General features: G+C 43.1%; 1 protein-coding gene across 1 annotated transcript; it reads right to left on the reverse strand.

Annotated features, from left to right (window-relative positions):
• Nucleotides 1-5,922: 5,922 nt before the first annotated feature.
• On the reverse strand, nt 5,923-11,467 carry SPIC (Spi-C transcription factor; the record flags this gene model as incomplete). Its single annotated transcript, XM_081929278.1, has 5 exons — nt 5,923-7,047; nt 7,918-8,026; nt 9,146-9,264; nt 10,162-10,272; nt 11,464-11,467. The coding sequence occupies 5 exons, from the start codon at nt 11,465-11,467 to the stop codon at nt 6,593-6,595; spliced, it is 798 nt and encodes a 265-aa protein (XP_081785404.1). The 3' UTR covers nt 5,923-6,592.
• Nucleotides 11,468-14,546: the final 3,079 nt, after the last annotated feature.

Raw genomic sequence — 14,546 nt, forward strand, 5'->3', positions numbered from 1 at the left:
TGCAATGCTAGGTTGATTTTCCAGGATAGTCCATTAAATTGTGACCCACAGTTCAGGGATTTATGCTACGAAGACCTTGTAACTCCTTCGAAAAGAATATCCAAGGGGACCTGCAACAAATTGTTGCAATGCAGTGTGTTTCTGTTCAGGTTTCAAGCCACTCCAATCCATTCCCCCTTTATCCTGCCTGCCCTCATCAGTATCCTGTGGCCATTCAATATGCTCAGCCCCCATTAGGGGTGCCACAGAATTCCAACAAAAGTGGGAAAGGGAATTGAAATTGTTGCTGCTTTCAGTCTGCACACAATACATAACTGATTACAACCCCTCTCCATTTGTGTGGTGTTTCCTTTGCATTGAAATGAACAGGGTGGAACAACATCATGACAAGGTTATTAGTTACACAAATTACATAGTTTCACCACAGCAGACAGCAAGACAAATGGTGTAGTCTTTGGTGGAAGATGAACTGCAGCAGGACAGAAACAGTGTTGTGTGTGAGGAATACACAGCACAGTGGAAAACAACACCTTCTTACATCCCTAGTCCTCATAGGGATTAGGAATTATTTCCTCTCCCACTTCCGTTTTCCCCCTCTAAAGATTTGTTCCACTTCTGCAAATTGTGGGGTTCTCCCATGCCTGCCAATGCCTGTGTGTGTGTGTGATTCCATTTTTGCTACCTATTGATCCACACTCACCACAGAACATCAAAAACTGGTTTCCAGGGATTCTTTTCCTCCCAGCAATTCTTCTGGGACTTGTGGCCAGCTGCTTTTTCTCTTACTTCTCCATTGGTCTTCAGCCCTTGGCTTGTATTATGTGACTTTGGAATGTCCAAAGGGATCTGTTTTTCCACCCACCAATTTACACTCTGTCTGCGTGCCGATGGCATCTTGCTAATACAGTCCAGTCGCACTGAGGTTCATCTTCTAATCCACAGTATTAACAGAAGTTGTTCCATGCACACATTCTTAATAAGATAGCTCTTTCCTCTCATGAGAAATATTGGCCCCATGTTGTTCATAGTGAAAATGTGCATTTTTCCTCTTCTTCCTTCAGAGTCAGCCTATATGTTGGGTTAATAGTATGGATTAAAAAATAATAATAATAAGCATAGGCATGTGGGTGGATGTTATTAAGACCACAGCACATGAAGGGAGGTCTTATTCATCCCTCTCCTGTTGTAATTTAAATGAAAAGCACCACATCCAGCATATGCTGCAGTTGCTGTTAGTAAAAAGCTCCCATTGGTGCCAATGTGAGCTTTCCCTCTTAAAGTCTCAACTGCATTGTGTATGGAAAATTTCATTGGGAATCCATTTGGGAAAGGAAAAACTAAACCTTCGGTCCCTGAGTGCTAAAGTCCCAATGAAAACTAGGAGCTAACAACTCAAAGGAGGTTGCCATGTGACATCTACACCATACATTTAAAATACGTGGCTTCCCCCAAAGAATCCTTGGAGCTTCAGTTTTGTTAAAGATGATAGAAATTGTAGCTTTGTGAGGGGTGAACTGCGGTTGCCATGATTCTTTTAGGGGAGCCATGTGCTTTAAATTTTTGAATTATGGTGCTGGAGGAGACTCTTGAGAGTCCCATGGACTGCAAGAAGATCAAACCTCTCCATACTGAAGGAAATCAACCCTGAGTGTTCACTGGAAGGACAGATTGTGAAGCTGAGGCTCCAGTACTTTGGCCACCTCATGAGAAGAGAAGACTCCCTGGAGAAGACCCTGATGTTGGGAAAGATGGAGGGCACAAGGAGAGGGGGCGACAGAGGACGAGATGGTTGGATAGTGTTTTCGAGGTTACCAGCATGAGTTTGTCCAAACTGTGGGAGGCAGTGGAAGACAGGAGTGCCTGGCGTTCTCTGGTCCATGGGGTCACAAAGAGTCGGACACGACTAAACGACTAAACAACAACAATGTGCTTTAAATAGTGCTTCAAATGCATGATGTGAATGTGCGCCTGTGAACCATTACCTAGCCAAAGGTATATTGCTAAGTACAGGATCTGTTCATCTGTCTGAAGTCCTCCCATTATACAGATGCAGTAGCTCAGGTGTGGGTTTAGTCCTCCATATGTTGGTGAACTACAATTCTCATCAACTCTGACCATTGACCACCCATCTCGGGCTGATGGGAGTTGTAGTTCAGCAACATCTGGAGGACCAAAGACTTTATAAATCCTGTGTTAGCCAGTCTATACTGTGTGAGTCTATAAAATTGGAGTGTCTTCCTTTTAGAATGTGGACTTTGGACCTATACAGGAACGAGCTAGCTGGATAATGGGATGCCAACTGGTGGGGCAGGGAGGGTGTGGGGCCTCACCTTCATCAGTTCTTTTAAAGGGTATGCAGAATCCAGCAACTAGTGCTTTAAAAATATCCATGAAAGGAGGGCATTTCAATATTAAACATTTAATATAATGAGTGCACGGCACCTACCAGTAAGTCATAATAAATGTGTTACTCTTTAAGGTGCCACAAGATTCTTTGTTCCTTAAAAAATGTTACCACCTGTTATTTGCTGAAGGTGAAACTGCTGTTAAAAGCTGCAGAGGGGTCTGGTTCAAACGCTGACAGCCCTGTGTGGATGTACAGTAGTTGAAATAATGCTGAAAGATAAGGAGAAGGACAGGGAAGCCAGATTCAGGGCCAAACCAGATGTTAAAGGGGGCCTTGCATTTAATGTGTCTTTTTTTTGTAAATGCAAATCACATCAGCTAGCAGAAAGTGATAATTAAGGAGATCAGGGCAGGCATTCCTTCTCCCTGCCACTGTCTTGAGGAAATTCTCTCTTCGAAGGGGGTAGTTGCATTACTAGGAACTCCCCCCGTTGCCACCAATTGGGTATTACCTTCCAAGGCAAATACCAGCTTCAGAAGGAAATTCTTCAGGATTGATGCACAGGAGGAAGTGGTCCATGCATACTCTGGCCCTGTTAACTATCACTTGCCTCTGAGCTGTTGCAAACTGCGTTTTACAAAATCCCGCATGTTTTCAAGTCTAGTTTGGTCCTTATAGTGCCGAATGAAACCAGTTTAGCTTGAAAACAAGGTTGACATTTAGCACCACCATGTGGCATCTGACAACATTAAAGCAGTAATATAAAGTCTTGTTCACACAACCTACTGTGTCGGCATAGCTGGTTATATAGCATCAGCCCTAAAGGTCCAGATGCTGTAGCAAAAGCCACACAAGTAGTATCCTCACATCCATGGTAGGAACTGCACAGTAGCGACCGTCACCATCCAGTCTCTTTTCAAATGGTGCAGCAATAAAATGGCTAGCACATTTGCAAAGCTAAGCAGGGTCCAGCATGGTTTCGAACTGGATGGAGGACCACGTGTTGAGATTCCAGAATTGCAGGGGGTTAAACTAGATAATCCTCAGAATCCCTTCCAACTCTATAATTCTATGATCTTTGCTATTCCAGCATACACACAACCTGTTCCTATCAAAGCATACCTGTCCGGCACAAGGGCTCCTGCTAATAAGGCTGATATCCCTCTTCTTGCCTAAGAAGTAACATAAGAAAAGCCCCATTGGATCAGGCCAAAGGCTCATCTAGGCCAGCACCATGTTCTCGCAATGGCCTGTGATGTCCATTAAGGCAAATCAGTCACTCTCCCACCAACCCAATTCTTCCAAGCCCACCAGCCTTTGTACAAACTACAGGGTCCAGAAATGAGAGGGGACATGTGTCTTGAATGTGTGTTGAAAGTATTGTGTGTACACAGCCCTGGTCTATACTGACAGGAAGCGTCTCTTTAGGGTTTGTGTAGGGGTTATTCCCAGCCCTACCTGGAGATGCCAGGATTGAACCTGGGGCCTTCTGCAGGGAAGGTGGTGCTCTATCACAGAGCTATCCCTCTTCCCTCCTCCCCAGACTTCTATCTGGCAGCATTTCTTTCCATCGTCAAAAGGGAAACTCCTATGAGGATATGTGCATGGTTCAGATATGGATGCAGAGCCTTCCTGAATCAAGGTTCCCCCTTTGCATGTTACAAAGAAGCACCACCAGCTGCATGCTTGTATCACTGACCTCTTATGTCCAACACTCCTCTTAGTTGCTGTAAATGACTGTTTAAGGGGGTGGGAGTGGTTATATGGAGAGTTTAAAGTGCTATTTGTCTGACTTGCTAGTTTTGCAATGCAAACAAGGGCTTGTCTGCTCTCGTTTTGGTTAGAGGGTTGGGCTTGGTCCAGATGGTTAAAAAAAAAGGGTAAAGGACCCCTGGACCAGGGGTCAGCAATTTTTTTTCAGCAGGGGGCCGGTCCACTGTCCCTCAGACCTTGTGGGGGGCTGGACTATATTTTTTTGGGGGGGCAATGAATTCCTATGCCCCACAAATAACCCAGAGATGCGTTTTAAATAAAAGGACACATTCTACTCATGTAAAAACAAGCTGATTCCCGGGCCGTCTGCGGGCCGGATTTAGAAGGTGATTGGGCTGGATCCGGTCCCCAGGCCTTAGTTTGCCTACCCATGCACCTGGACGGTTAAGTCCAGTAAAAGGCAACTATGAGGTTGCGGCACTCATCTCACTTTCAGGCCGAGGGAGCTGGCGTTTGTCCACAGACGACTTCCCGGGTCATGTGGCCAGCATGACTAAACCGCTTCTGGTGCAACGGAACACCGTGACGGAAACCAGAGCGCATGGAAACAGCAGTACCTATTTGCTTGCACTGGTATGCTTTTGAACTGCTAGGTTGGCAGGAGCTGGGACAGGGCAACGGGAGCTCACTCCGTCACGGGGATTCAAACTGCCGACCTTCCGATCAGCAAGTCCAAGTGGCACCCAGGTTCAAATGCCCTCACAGCCATGAAGCTCAATGGGTAACCTTGGGCCAATCATCGTTGTGCATGCTAATCTACTCTACAAGGTTGTGGTGAGGACAACAGAAAAAGAAGATCCCCATTAAAACCTTTGAGCAAGGGTGGAATAATCATACAATAAATAAAAGGGAAATGTACATTGAGCAGCTTAATGGTGTAAATTGCACAAAAGAAGTGCACAGTTGATTTACACCTTACGTGTGAAAACTTTTGTTGCAGTACTGCAATGAAAGCAGAGGACACCTTTTATAGATTTCAGTTGATTTAGTATGGAGTGGGGAATACTTTCATAATGCTTGCTTATGTTTAAATTCACTGATTGCTGATATGGGAAGTTAGATACATCTTTAAATGGGTTTCATGGGTACACTAAGAAGAACAAACTTGAGAAAGTTTGGTGTGAGTTGAAATGCCTGTTCTCTAATTACTGTGCTTGCTAGCTTCCCATGTGGCATAATACTAGAGACTTTAAAAAACCTAAACCTCTTGAGACAGACTGTATTATGCTATGAATCTGGTTGCTACTTCTCTCACAAGTTACTGTGGGAGTCATCTGATAGCAACACACAGTAATTTCGCCCATATACAGTGTGATATTACTTTACTTGCAAATCCTCTTTCTAATTTGGTGCCAATCATCATTTGCTAGCCTCAAGTCCCTCTAAATGATTATAACTTGTGATGACTGAGTTTAGACTACCACTAAAATATTTAAACAAGCCTTTAGATCAGAGGCACTGTCTTAAGTTTCTGCAGGAGCAGGGCAAAGGGATTTCAGTAGGGGAGGAAGGATTTGCAGCAAGGATCAAAGGCCTGCCCTTGGATCTATTTATTTCAAGTGCAAAAGGGAGACAGGAGAGTATTTTAGGATGTTTCTGTATTGAAGGCTTTAGATGTAAATATGTATAAAATAAACCATAATTATTTGGAGGGGCTAATTATTATTACTTCCATGCAAGCAACATTTCTGAAGATTTTTGAACTATCATAGTTAATGACCCACTTGTGCTTATGAGGATTTTAGTACATGCTGGATGTTGCTGAATATTAATAACAAAAAGGTCCCATATAATAATGCCTGTTAGATAAAGTGATATTTAATGAGATACATACAGTAAGAAGCAAATTAAATGCACAAACCATTGTAGACACACAAGCCACAGTAATTCTTGATGTGTTATACGCATTAGGATGCTCAGAGATCTTAACATTTGGGTTTGTGATTATAATATGCCATTAAACCCTACCATTAAGGCAACAGACCTGTACACACCTACTGGGGATACACAGTTCAGTGGACTTTACTTCTGAGTAAACATGCTTAAGAGGTTGCAGTTAATTGGAAGAAAGATCTGTTGAAATAAATAGATCCTCTAAATCAATATTGTTAAAACTTAGATGTTCTTACAATAGTCTGTTCCCTGTGTTATTGATCTCTCCTTTCTCCTTCTTTTAGGAGCTTTGCGGCACAGTTCTGTGCATGTCTGTGTAGAAGTAAGCCTTGCTAAGTTTCTGTGGGCACATATTCCCAGGCACAGGTGGAGTATAACCTTAGACATCTCCTATGACCATCACAGCTAAGACTGAAGAATGGTTTACGCGAATGTGAAAGCTTGCATATGTTTTCAGGTTTCTAGTGAGTTAATAGTTTAGGGAGCATAAAAAATAAAAACGTGCAGATGCATAATGTGATATCTCAAGATGCTGGGGGAATATACACTGGAGAAGAGTTGCTGTCCTTCAAAGTTTCTCTAATACTCATAACAGAATGGATTTGTATTGCTATAAAGCTGCTGTAGTTCATGATCCTTGTTATACATGTAATAATGATAAGAAAGCCAGCTGCCTGCATACTGGCACTTGTGATCACCTTGGTGATAGAGATCAAAATCTCCCTCTTTCCCAGGAAAGCAAGCCAGAGAAAGCCTTTGCAAAGCCAAGGCACCAAACTGATAGGTCAGTTTCCTTCGGATTTTGATTATTTCTCCTGTTCTTCCGTAATTCCTCAGAGCTCTGGCCATTTTCTGGTAGGTCATGATCTTCCGATTTCCCTTGCGTTCCCCCCACAGTTCTGCCAATTTCTCCTTGTGTTTGGAAACAAACTGGAAGACTCCATTGGGCTTATCTAACCACTGGATGCAGTTTGCCAGGTCTGGATTATGGAGAGATTCGTGAAGATATTCAAACAGGCGTAGCTTCTTCCTGCCTATCAGAAAATTTAAAATAATAATAATAATTAAACAGGTCCAATACCTTGCCCCAAAATGGGATATTGGAGACTGGCTGATAATTATCCAACCTGGTGGGATTCAAGGGAGGCTTTTTCAATAAAGGTCTTATAGCTGCCTCCTTCAGGCATGCTGGAACCATGCCTTGCTGTAAGAAGACTCTGACCACTCCCTTCACCCCTGCTGGCCCTTTTGATGAGCCAGGAAGGACAAGGATCTAGCATCCTTGGGCTGTACAAATTAAAAAGTATCCATTAACACCTGACAAGAAGAGGCCAGTTACATCCACCAGATCTGTATCAACTATAGCATCCAAGTCAGAATGGATCCAAGTGATTTTGTCAGCAAAGTGCAGAACAACTTGTTCACAGTGGTCCATTGAGTGGTCTAAATTCTCCTCACGATGGCCAAATTGTAAAATACCCCTGACCCCACATCTCATTGGATGTCAGGACTTGACACCTACCTTTCCTTTCCATTCTGAACCAAGGAGAGGTGCAAACAGCTTCTCTGTGAGAGTGAGCACAGTGGTAGCTGATATAAGTGCCTTCCACCGCCCATAAAATTGATGAGGCATGCCCATATAATTTTGTGGTCCTCTCTTTCTGCTATTTTAGATACCCATTTAGATGTGGCAGACATAATGACATGCCTCTTCGGCAACCATTTTATGTTATGCCACATCCCCATGGCAGCCATTTTGTGTTATATCATGCTCCCACAGCTGCCATTTTGTGACTGGTGCCCATGGTGCTTAGTCCAAATGCCCACTCACCCCCCAAAAGTTGACAAACCCTGATCTAGAATAAAAAAAATGCACACATGTAATTTCCAGAATGTTCACAAACCTTTCCTGCCTTTTTGCTGCAAAGGTATGACATACATCTCTGGATTTTCTGGAACAGTCTGCAGAGTATGGTACTCAGCTGCACCCAGATAGAAATCTGCCTCTGTATTCTTAAAGAAATGTACAATAATAGTGTGAGGAGACATGAAACGGAGTGAAGTTATTTATCTGCTCTCTAGAATTCCACAGTGACCCAAGCTTTCTTCAAGTGAAGGAGCAAAGGTCTGTGGAGCTATGCCTTTGACCTTGCCTCTGATGATGAAGGGCTTTGGCAAATCCCACAGTGGCTATCTGTTATGGGAGTAGCTGGGGGGGCAGGGAAGGGCAGCTGCCCCCCTAAATCAATAAAAATACATAGCAAACTGAGGTTCTATCCCCCCACCCCAGCAAAAGGTCTGCCCCCCAAACAAAAATCCTGGCTATGGCCATGCTGTGTCTCTGAGGTGAGGAGAACTTCACACATAGACTTCTATGCACGCAGCTTTCCCAGGCTCTAGGGAAGTCTACGCACGTAGAGGTTTACATGCAAAGTCTTCCACACCTCAGTTTTCCATGCTAAAGTGAGGGTGGTAGGAGCAGGGCAGGGGAAACTAGTCAGGGGTGAGACTTGAGACTCTCTCAAAGCCACACACCTCCCTGGGTCCCACCTATTAAGTAGTGGGTTGACAAAGCAGACGACACAGAGATTTCTCCAAGTAGTTCTTTATAAGTAAGCTGAAACTGAACTGAACTGAACTGAAAACAGCTCAGCCTTTTATAGGCAGCCGGCTGTCAACATTGTAACAACAACAGCCCAGGGTTTCCTGCCTAAATTAACTGACGTGGACCTGAGTGAAAACTATATACACAATTCCCCCTGGTGGCCAGGGTGAGAACTTCAATACATAACACCACCATCAGTGGTCCTGTTCTGCACTCTCCTCCTGCTTTTGCTCAGCTGGAAAGCGTCCTTGAACTCTTGCTTGCTTGGATAGAGAGATGTGGGTTGTGTACATGTAGAAACTTCTGATTTTGTGTGACTGGAATATAGCCTACTGAACAAAGATGGGGCATAGGCATCACTTGTTACCTCTGGCCCCACTCTCTATAAGCATGTGGCCCCCAGAAGGGAAATATGGCCCTTGGGCTGAAACAGGCTTCCCACCACTGATGTCAAGAATGCAATAGAATAGAATGCATTTTTCATTTCTCCGCTGCCACCCCGCACTTAAATACTGAGTTTTACTTACTAGTAAAGTCGGTGTTTCACTCCAACTATATATTGGTTTATCTGATAGGTAACTTGGGTTTGCTTGGAGAGAATGGTGATGGTAAGTCAGACAGTTTTTAAAGTCTTCTTGGGGGAATGCTAAATTACAAGTATAAGCAATAAAATGCTAAGCAGAGAATACAAACAGTTTAAAACTAAGAGTATAAAAGAAAATAATCTCCACATGGAGGATAATGCCTGAATAGGGCTGTCCAAAACTCTACTTTATTGGAGAGCTCACTCTGAGATGTGTCTCATTTTACATAACGCAGCCCAAATCCAGGACACCATTTTCCGAGTCCAATATCCCATGCAAGTTGAGTGACCCATGCAAGATCATGGACCCAGAAACAACCTTTTTGGGGTGCACAGTGCCCAATGTCCTTTTTTCCTGGGTTAAGATCTTGGTCCAAAATCACGCAAGAGCGAGGCACCCAAAATGGCCACTATACTCTCGTGGGGGGAAATGGGATGTCACAGTTTTTCCAGGGCAGTTGATGGGTATGGCTTACTGTATTGGACTAGGAAGGCCTAGATTCAGATTTTCACTCAGCCACAAAGCTGAATAGAAGATGGTGCTGCACCAACCATAATTGCCCAGCCAAACAAACCTCACAGGGCTATTGTGCAGATTAAAATGGGAGGGAATAAGTATGCCATCCTGAGGTCTTTCAAGGAACGGACAGGATATGTGTGGAAATGAAAATATAAATAATTAGATTTAATACACATTATACTCCAGCAATTGTTTGCTGGATTCTTTGTCCATAATGTAATTTACCATAAGGTTTTTTATGCTGAACACATCAGATTTGGGGGACAGGTGGGGAAACATACAGTGCATCTTTTTCATGTATATTCTGACATTCGGAAATAATTGGAACTTACACATAATCAGAACCTGGGACTCTGGGCTCATTTGGGAAGAAGAACAGGATAAAGATGTAACAAATAAAATAAAACAAAGCTGGAATATAACTAGTATTGCTTTTTTACCTGGCACATAATTACAGTCACCATAGGAATGTTGCTGTAACACCTCCAAGGCATCTTCAAAGGCTTGTCCTAGCAAGTCTTGGTCTGTAAAGCTCTGTGACAAACATATAACTGAAAATGTGCAAGATGCAGCTTTGTATGCACTATGTCATTATATATATATATATATTTCCAAAATATCTATTTGGGAGTTGCCAGACTTGCTCTGAATTCGAGGTGGGAGGGGGCATTTTACAGAATGACAAAAAGCCTGCTGCCCAAATTAGGAGAGCAGTCGGCAGGATAATGTGCAGTTCACCAGGCGCAGCTATCTAGAGACATGCAACCGTTGCATTCATAGTGATGAGTTTCTGAGAGAAGATTTGACTAGGGCTGGGCTGGGTTGAAGTCCATATCATGACAATGCTTTCATAATTTTTGACCTGGTAATATATTGCGAATCATGATGAGTCTATGTGTGCTATGCAAAATTCACAATGTGGGGAAGACCATGAAGCCAGTCAATGCATCTCTTGATTCCTGCAGCCCCCGTTAACTCTGCCAGCTCAGCTCTCCCCGCCTCCTTCAGGGGGCAGTGAATCACAAGAGCAGGCGCTGGCAAAAATCACAATGAGAGAAAAATCATGAAGCCAGCCAACTACCTATTAAACAACAGAATGGCGGACAAAGTTTATATCTTCACCACACTTTGGTAATTTTCGTAAGCGTACACTGCTCTGCATCTGACAGATCTCCAGCTGATGAATGACTAAGCATTGAGAGCAATTAAAGTGATTTTATAAAGAATTCCTTGGAAAAATTGGAAAGCTTTTCTCAAAGAAAGAAACCAATGGCTCGCAAACTTACCATTTCTTTTTTTAAAAAGCAAATATCAGATCTTCAAGCCTGTGTGAAAGCAAAACAGCTTTATTTAGAGCTGGAGTTACTGTTCAAAATCAAAAAATGACATTGAGGTGTAGTTTCTCTTCCATAATTGATGGCAGATTCCACTCCTATTACCAATTTAGTTTATTTACTTATGCACTTTCCCCCATTTATTTATGGCACAGACTTAAACTGCTTTTTAGTTCCTCTTCCCAGAAAGCTCTGGGAATTGTAGTTCTGTGAGAGTGCTAAGTGTCTCCTAACAATTTCCAGTACACTTAACATGCTATACAAATGTGTTTACTAGGAGAAATACACACAAAAAAAGCTTACAAATTTTTATTAAGACAATTGTTTTTAAAAAAAACTGATGTAGAAATGTGGCGAACTGAATTTAAGATTGGAAAAATGAGAAACTGAGAGAAACCACATATTTACTCATCTCTAGTGATGGGAGGGATACACATTTTTTAAAATAAAACAAACAAGGATGTTTTACTGGAGTGTACATAATCACACCCAAAGGACTATGGAAAGAAAGAAAGAAAGAAAGAAAGAAAGAAAGAAAGAAAGAAAGAAAGAAAGAAAGTTTAACATTACTGGTGAATTTTGATTTCACTAGCCACAATTATTGTGACTCTGCAATTTGCCATGCACAGCAAAAAAATGAAAACACTGGGGTATTTAAAAACAGGTTGTGACACATCTAGCTGTGTCACAGAGACGCCCTGGACTAGATACAAAGGAAGCCTTGACTTCTGCTCAGTGCATTGGATGGAGAATTTGCCAAAAACTGTTGTTCTCCTTGCTGGACAACAAGCTGATCATTTGTCAAAATTCTTTTCTTGCTGACTGTCCATCAAAAAGGGGAAAGAAATGTGCCAGACTCCTCCTGTGCCTTTATTAGTGATTTTATGAACAGGAATGAGCAAGTGAAGCTTTGTATGGCTTGCAGCTAATATCCGCAGATCAAGCTGCTGTTAAAGGTGACTGTTGATTAAAATGTTAGCAAACCTTTAGGGCACGGGAGCCCCTGTCCCACTTTGCAATCAGCTGAAGTCACTGGCTTTAGAAAGGCATTACTTTTTCAGAGAGCTGGTGGTTCAGAAGAAGCATTCCATACCCTTCAACATTTATCTGATGAAAATAGGGACGTCCCATTCCATAATGATAATTTTACTGTTTATACCCCACACATCTTACTGGGTTGCCCCAGCCACTCTGGGAGGCTTCCAACATATATAAAAACATAATAAAACATTAAACATTAACCAAAAAAAGCCTTCCTTAGACAGGATTGCCTTCAGACAGGTTGGTGGTTGGATAACTCCATACCCTCCAACATTTCTCCAATGAAAATAGGGATATCCTAAGGAAAAGTGGAGGGACGCGGGTGGCGCTGTGGGTTAAACCACAGAGCCTAGGGCTTGTCGATCCGAAGGTCAGCGGTTCAAATCCCCGCAACGGGGTGAGCTCCCGCTGCTCGGTCTCTGCTTCTGCCATCCTAGCAGTTCAAAAGCACGTCAAAGTGCAAGTAGATAAATAGGTATAGGTATACCTAATAGATAAAATAGAGTTGTCCGCGACTGGACCTAATGGTCAGGGGTCCCTTTACCTTTAAGGAAAAGTGGGACATTCCAGAATCAAATCAGAAATCGGGACAGCTTCTCTAAATGAGGGACATCCCAAGAAAATAGGGACACTTGGAGGGTCTCGAGTTGCCGTTCATCATCCTGGGCATCAGTTATATGTGGGCAGCTGCTGGTGTTCACACAGCCCTGTAGGGTGCACTGGAGCATATGCCCAACTTCCACCCACCGTTGCTGCCATGGGACCCCTTGCTTGGCATTAAGAAAATAATAACAGCAGAGGTGCTGCTGCTCGTAGCCACCACTTAGAATAATAGAATCATAGAATTGTAGAGTTGGAAGAGACCATGAGGATCATTTTGTCCAACCCCCTACAATGCAGGAATCTTTTGCCCAACGTGGGGCTTGAACTCACGACCCTGAGAGTTTCATGCTCTACCAGCTGAGCTATCCCCAAGTTATCTTGGCCCACCCAACGCACTTATTCTGGAAACACTTACCTAGGAAACGGCACTGACTCAAAGTGCAGAGGAACTGCCTTATAGGCAACATAGGAGAAAATTAACTCCACAGAGGGGCTGCGTTTAAATAACCCATTTTGGGGAAGTACTGTAATTGGGGATTTCTCTTTAAAACAAAAGATGCGGCACACTGCAGCCTTAGCTTTAAAAAAAGTGTTTTTGCCGCCTTTTCATGAACAAAGGGGAAAGACAGAAAGAAGAAGGAAGTTTCTTAATGGCTAGGGCAAGCATGAAGGTGGACCCGAGGTTAGCTATTCTGTTGGAAAGAAATGGAATCAATGCTTTGAAGAGGATTTAGACAGTAGAAGCTGGTTCATTAGGACAACTGGGACATTGCCCCACCAAGCTCCGCCTGCCCTCAACCAACCCCCAGATTCCTGCCCCCTGGCTTACAACCAACCAACTGCAAAGAGAGAGAGAGCTTTTGAATTGGAGGGCTAAATGCAAAAGAGGACAGCTTTAACAGTTGGTAGTTCCACCAGCCTGAGAAGTTCTGGGTGGTACTGGCCCAGGAGAAAGCATTATCTGTGGCAGCTCCCCAGTTGCGGAATTCCCTCCACACACAGCTTCATCTGGCACCTTCACTATGCAGTTTTCTGTGAATGCTTGAAGGTGCACCTCTTTAAGCCTTGGACACTTGAGATATATATATTTCTTGTGACTGCAATTTCTTTTAAACTGTTTTTAATGTTGTGTTTTAAATTCATGGAGTTGCAGAGCTGGAAGGGACTTGGAGGGTCATCTAATCCAATGCCCTGCAATGCCCTGGGACCTTAGGGTAAAGAGTGGGCAATGAAATAAAATAAAAATAATGTAGAAGAAAGAATGCATCCCTTGTCATTTTTTCTGTATCCCTGTGTATGCTTGCAGATATGTGTGTGTGTGTATATGTACACACAAACACATATCTTCCTATATACATATAAATGTAAGACTGTTGTCATGCTCTGTAGTTTGCGGCAATGGCAACTCCACTATGATGAACAGCCGGGGAACAGTGGTGGTGCCAGGCAGCCCAGGCAGGAACAGGGTCAAAGGCGCTTCTCAGAGCAGTTTAGCAAGCTGTTCTGGGAAGCACACATCTTTATTTGAGCATGTGAACTTGAGCACTGAGCCATGTACCAAACGGCTGAACGTCAGAAATGAAAAATCTATAACTAAAGAGGGGAGGGGAAAACAGAGAGAAGGGAGAGGGAATAAGAGAAGGTCCTGTTTTATTGTGAAAACCCTAATAGGCAATAGAGAGAGAGAGAATGCACTTTCCTGTTTCCCACCCTCAGAGCCTAGGCCTGTGTGAGCTACATACTTCAAGCACCAAAAATAGTTAAACGGAAGGAGTTTTGAAAATGTGAGGCATGATGACTCAGCATGGGATTTGGAATCAAAGCTGACTGAGCAGTAAATTTCCTAT

Source organism: Podarcis melisellensis, assembly GCF_964234715.1.
Source record: "Podarcis melisellensis genome assembly, chromosome: 10".
Taxonomy (NCBI): domain Eukaryota; kingdom Metazoa; phylum Chordata; class Lepidosauria; order Squamata; family Lacertidae; genus Podarcis; species Podarcis melisellensis.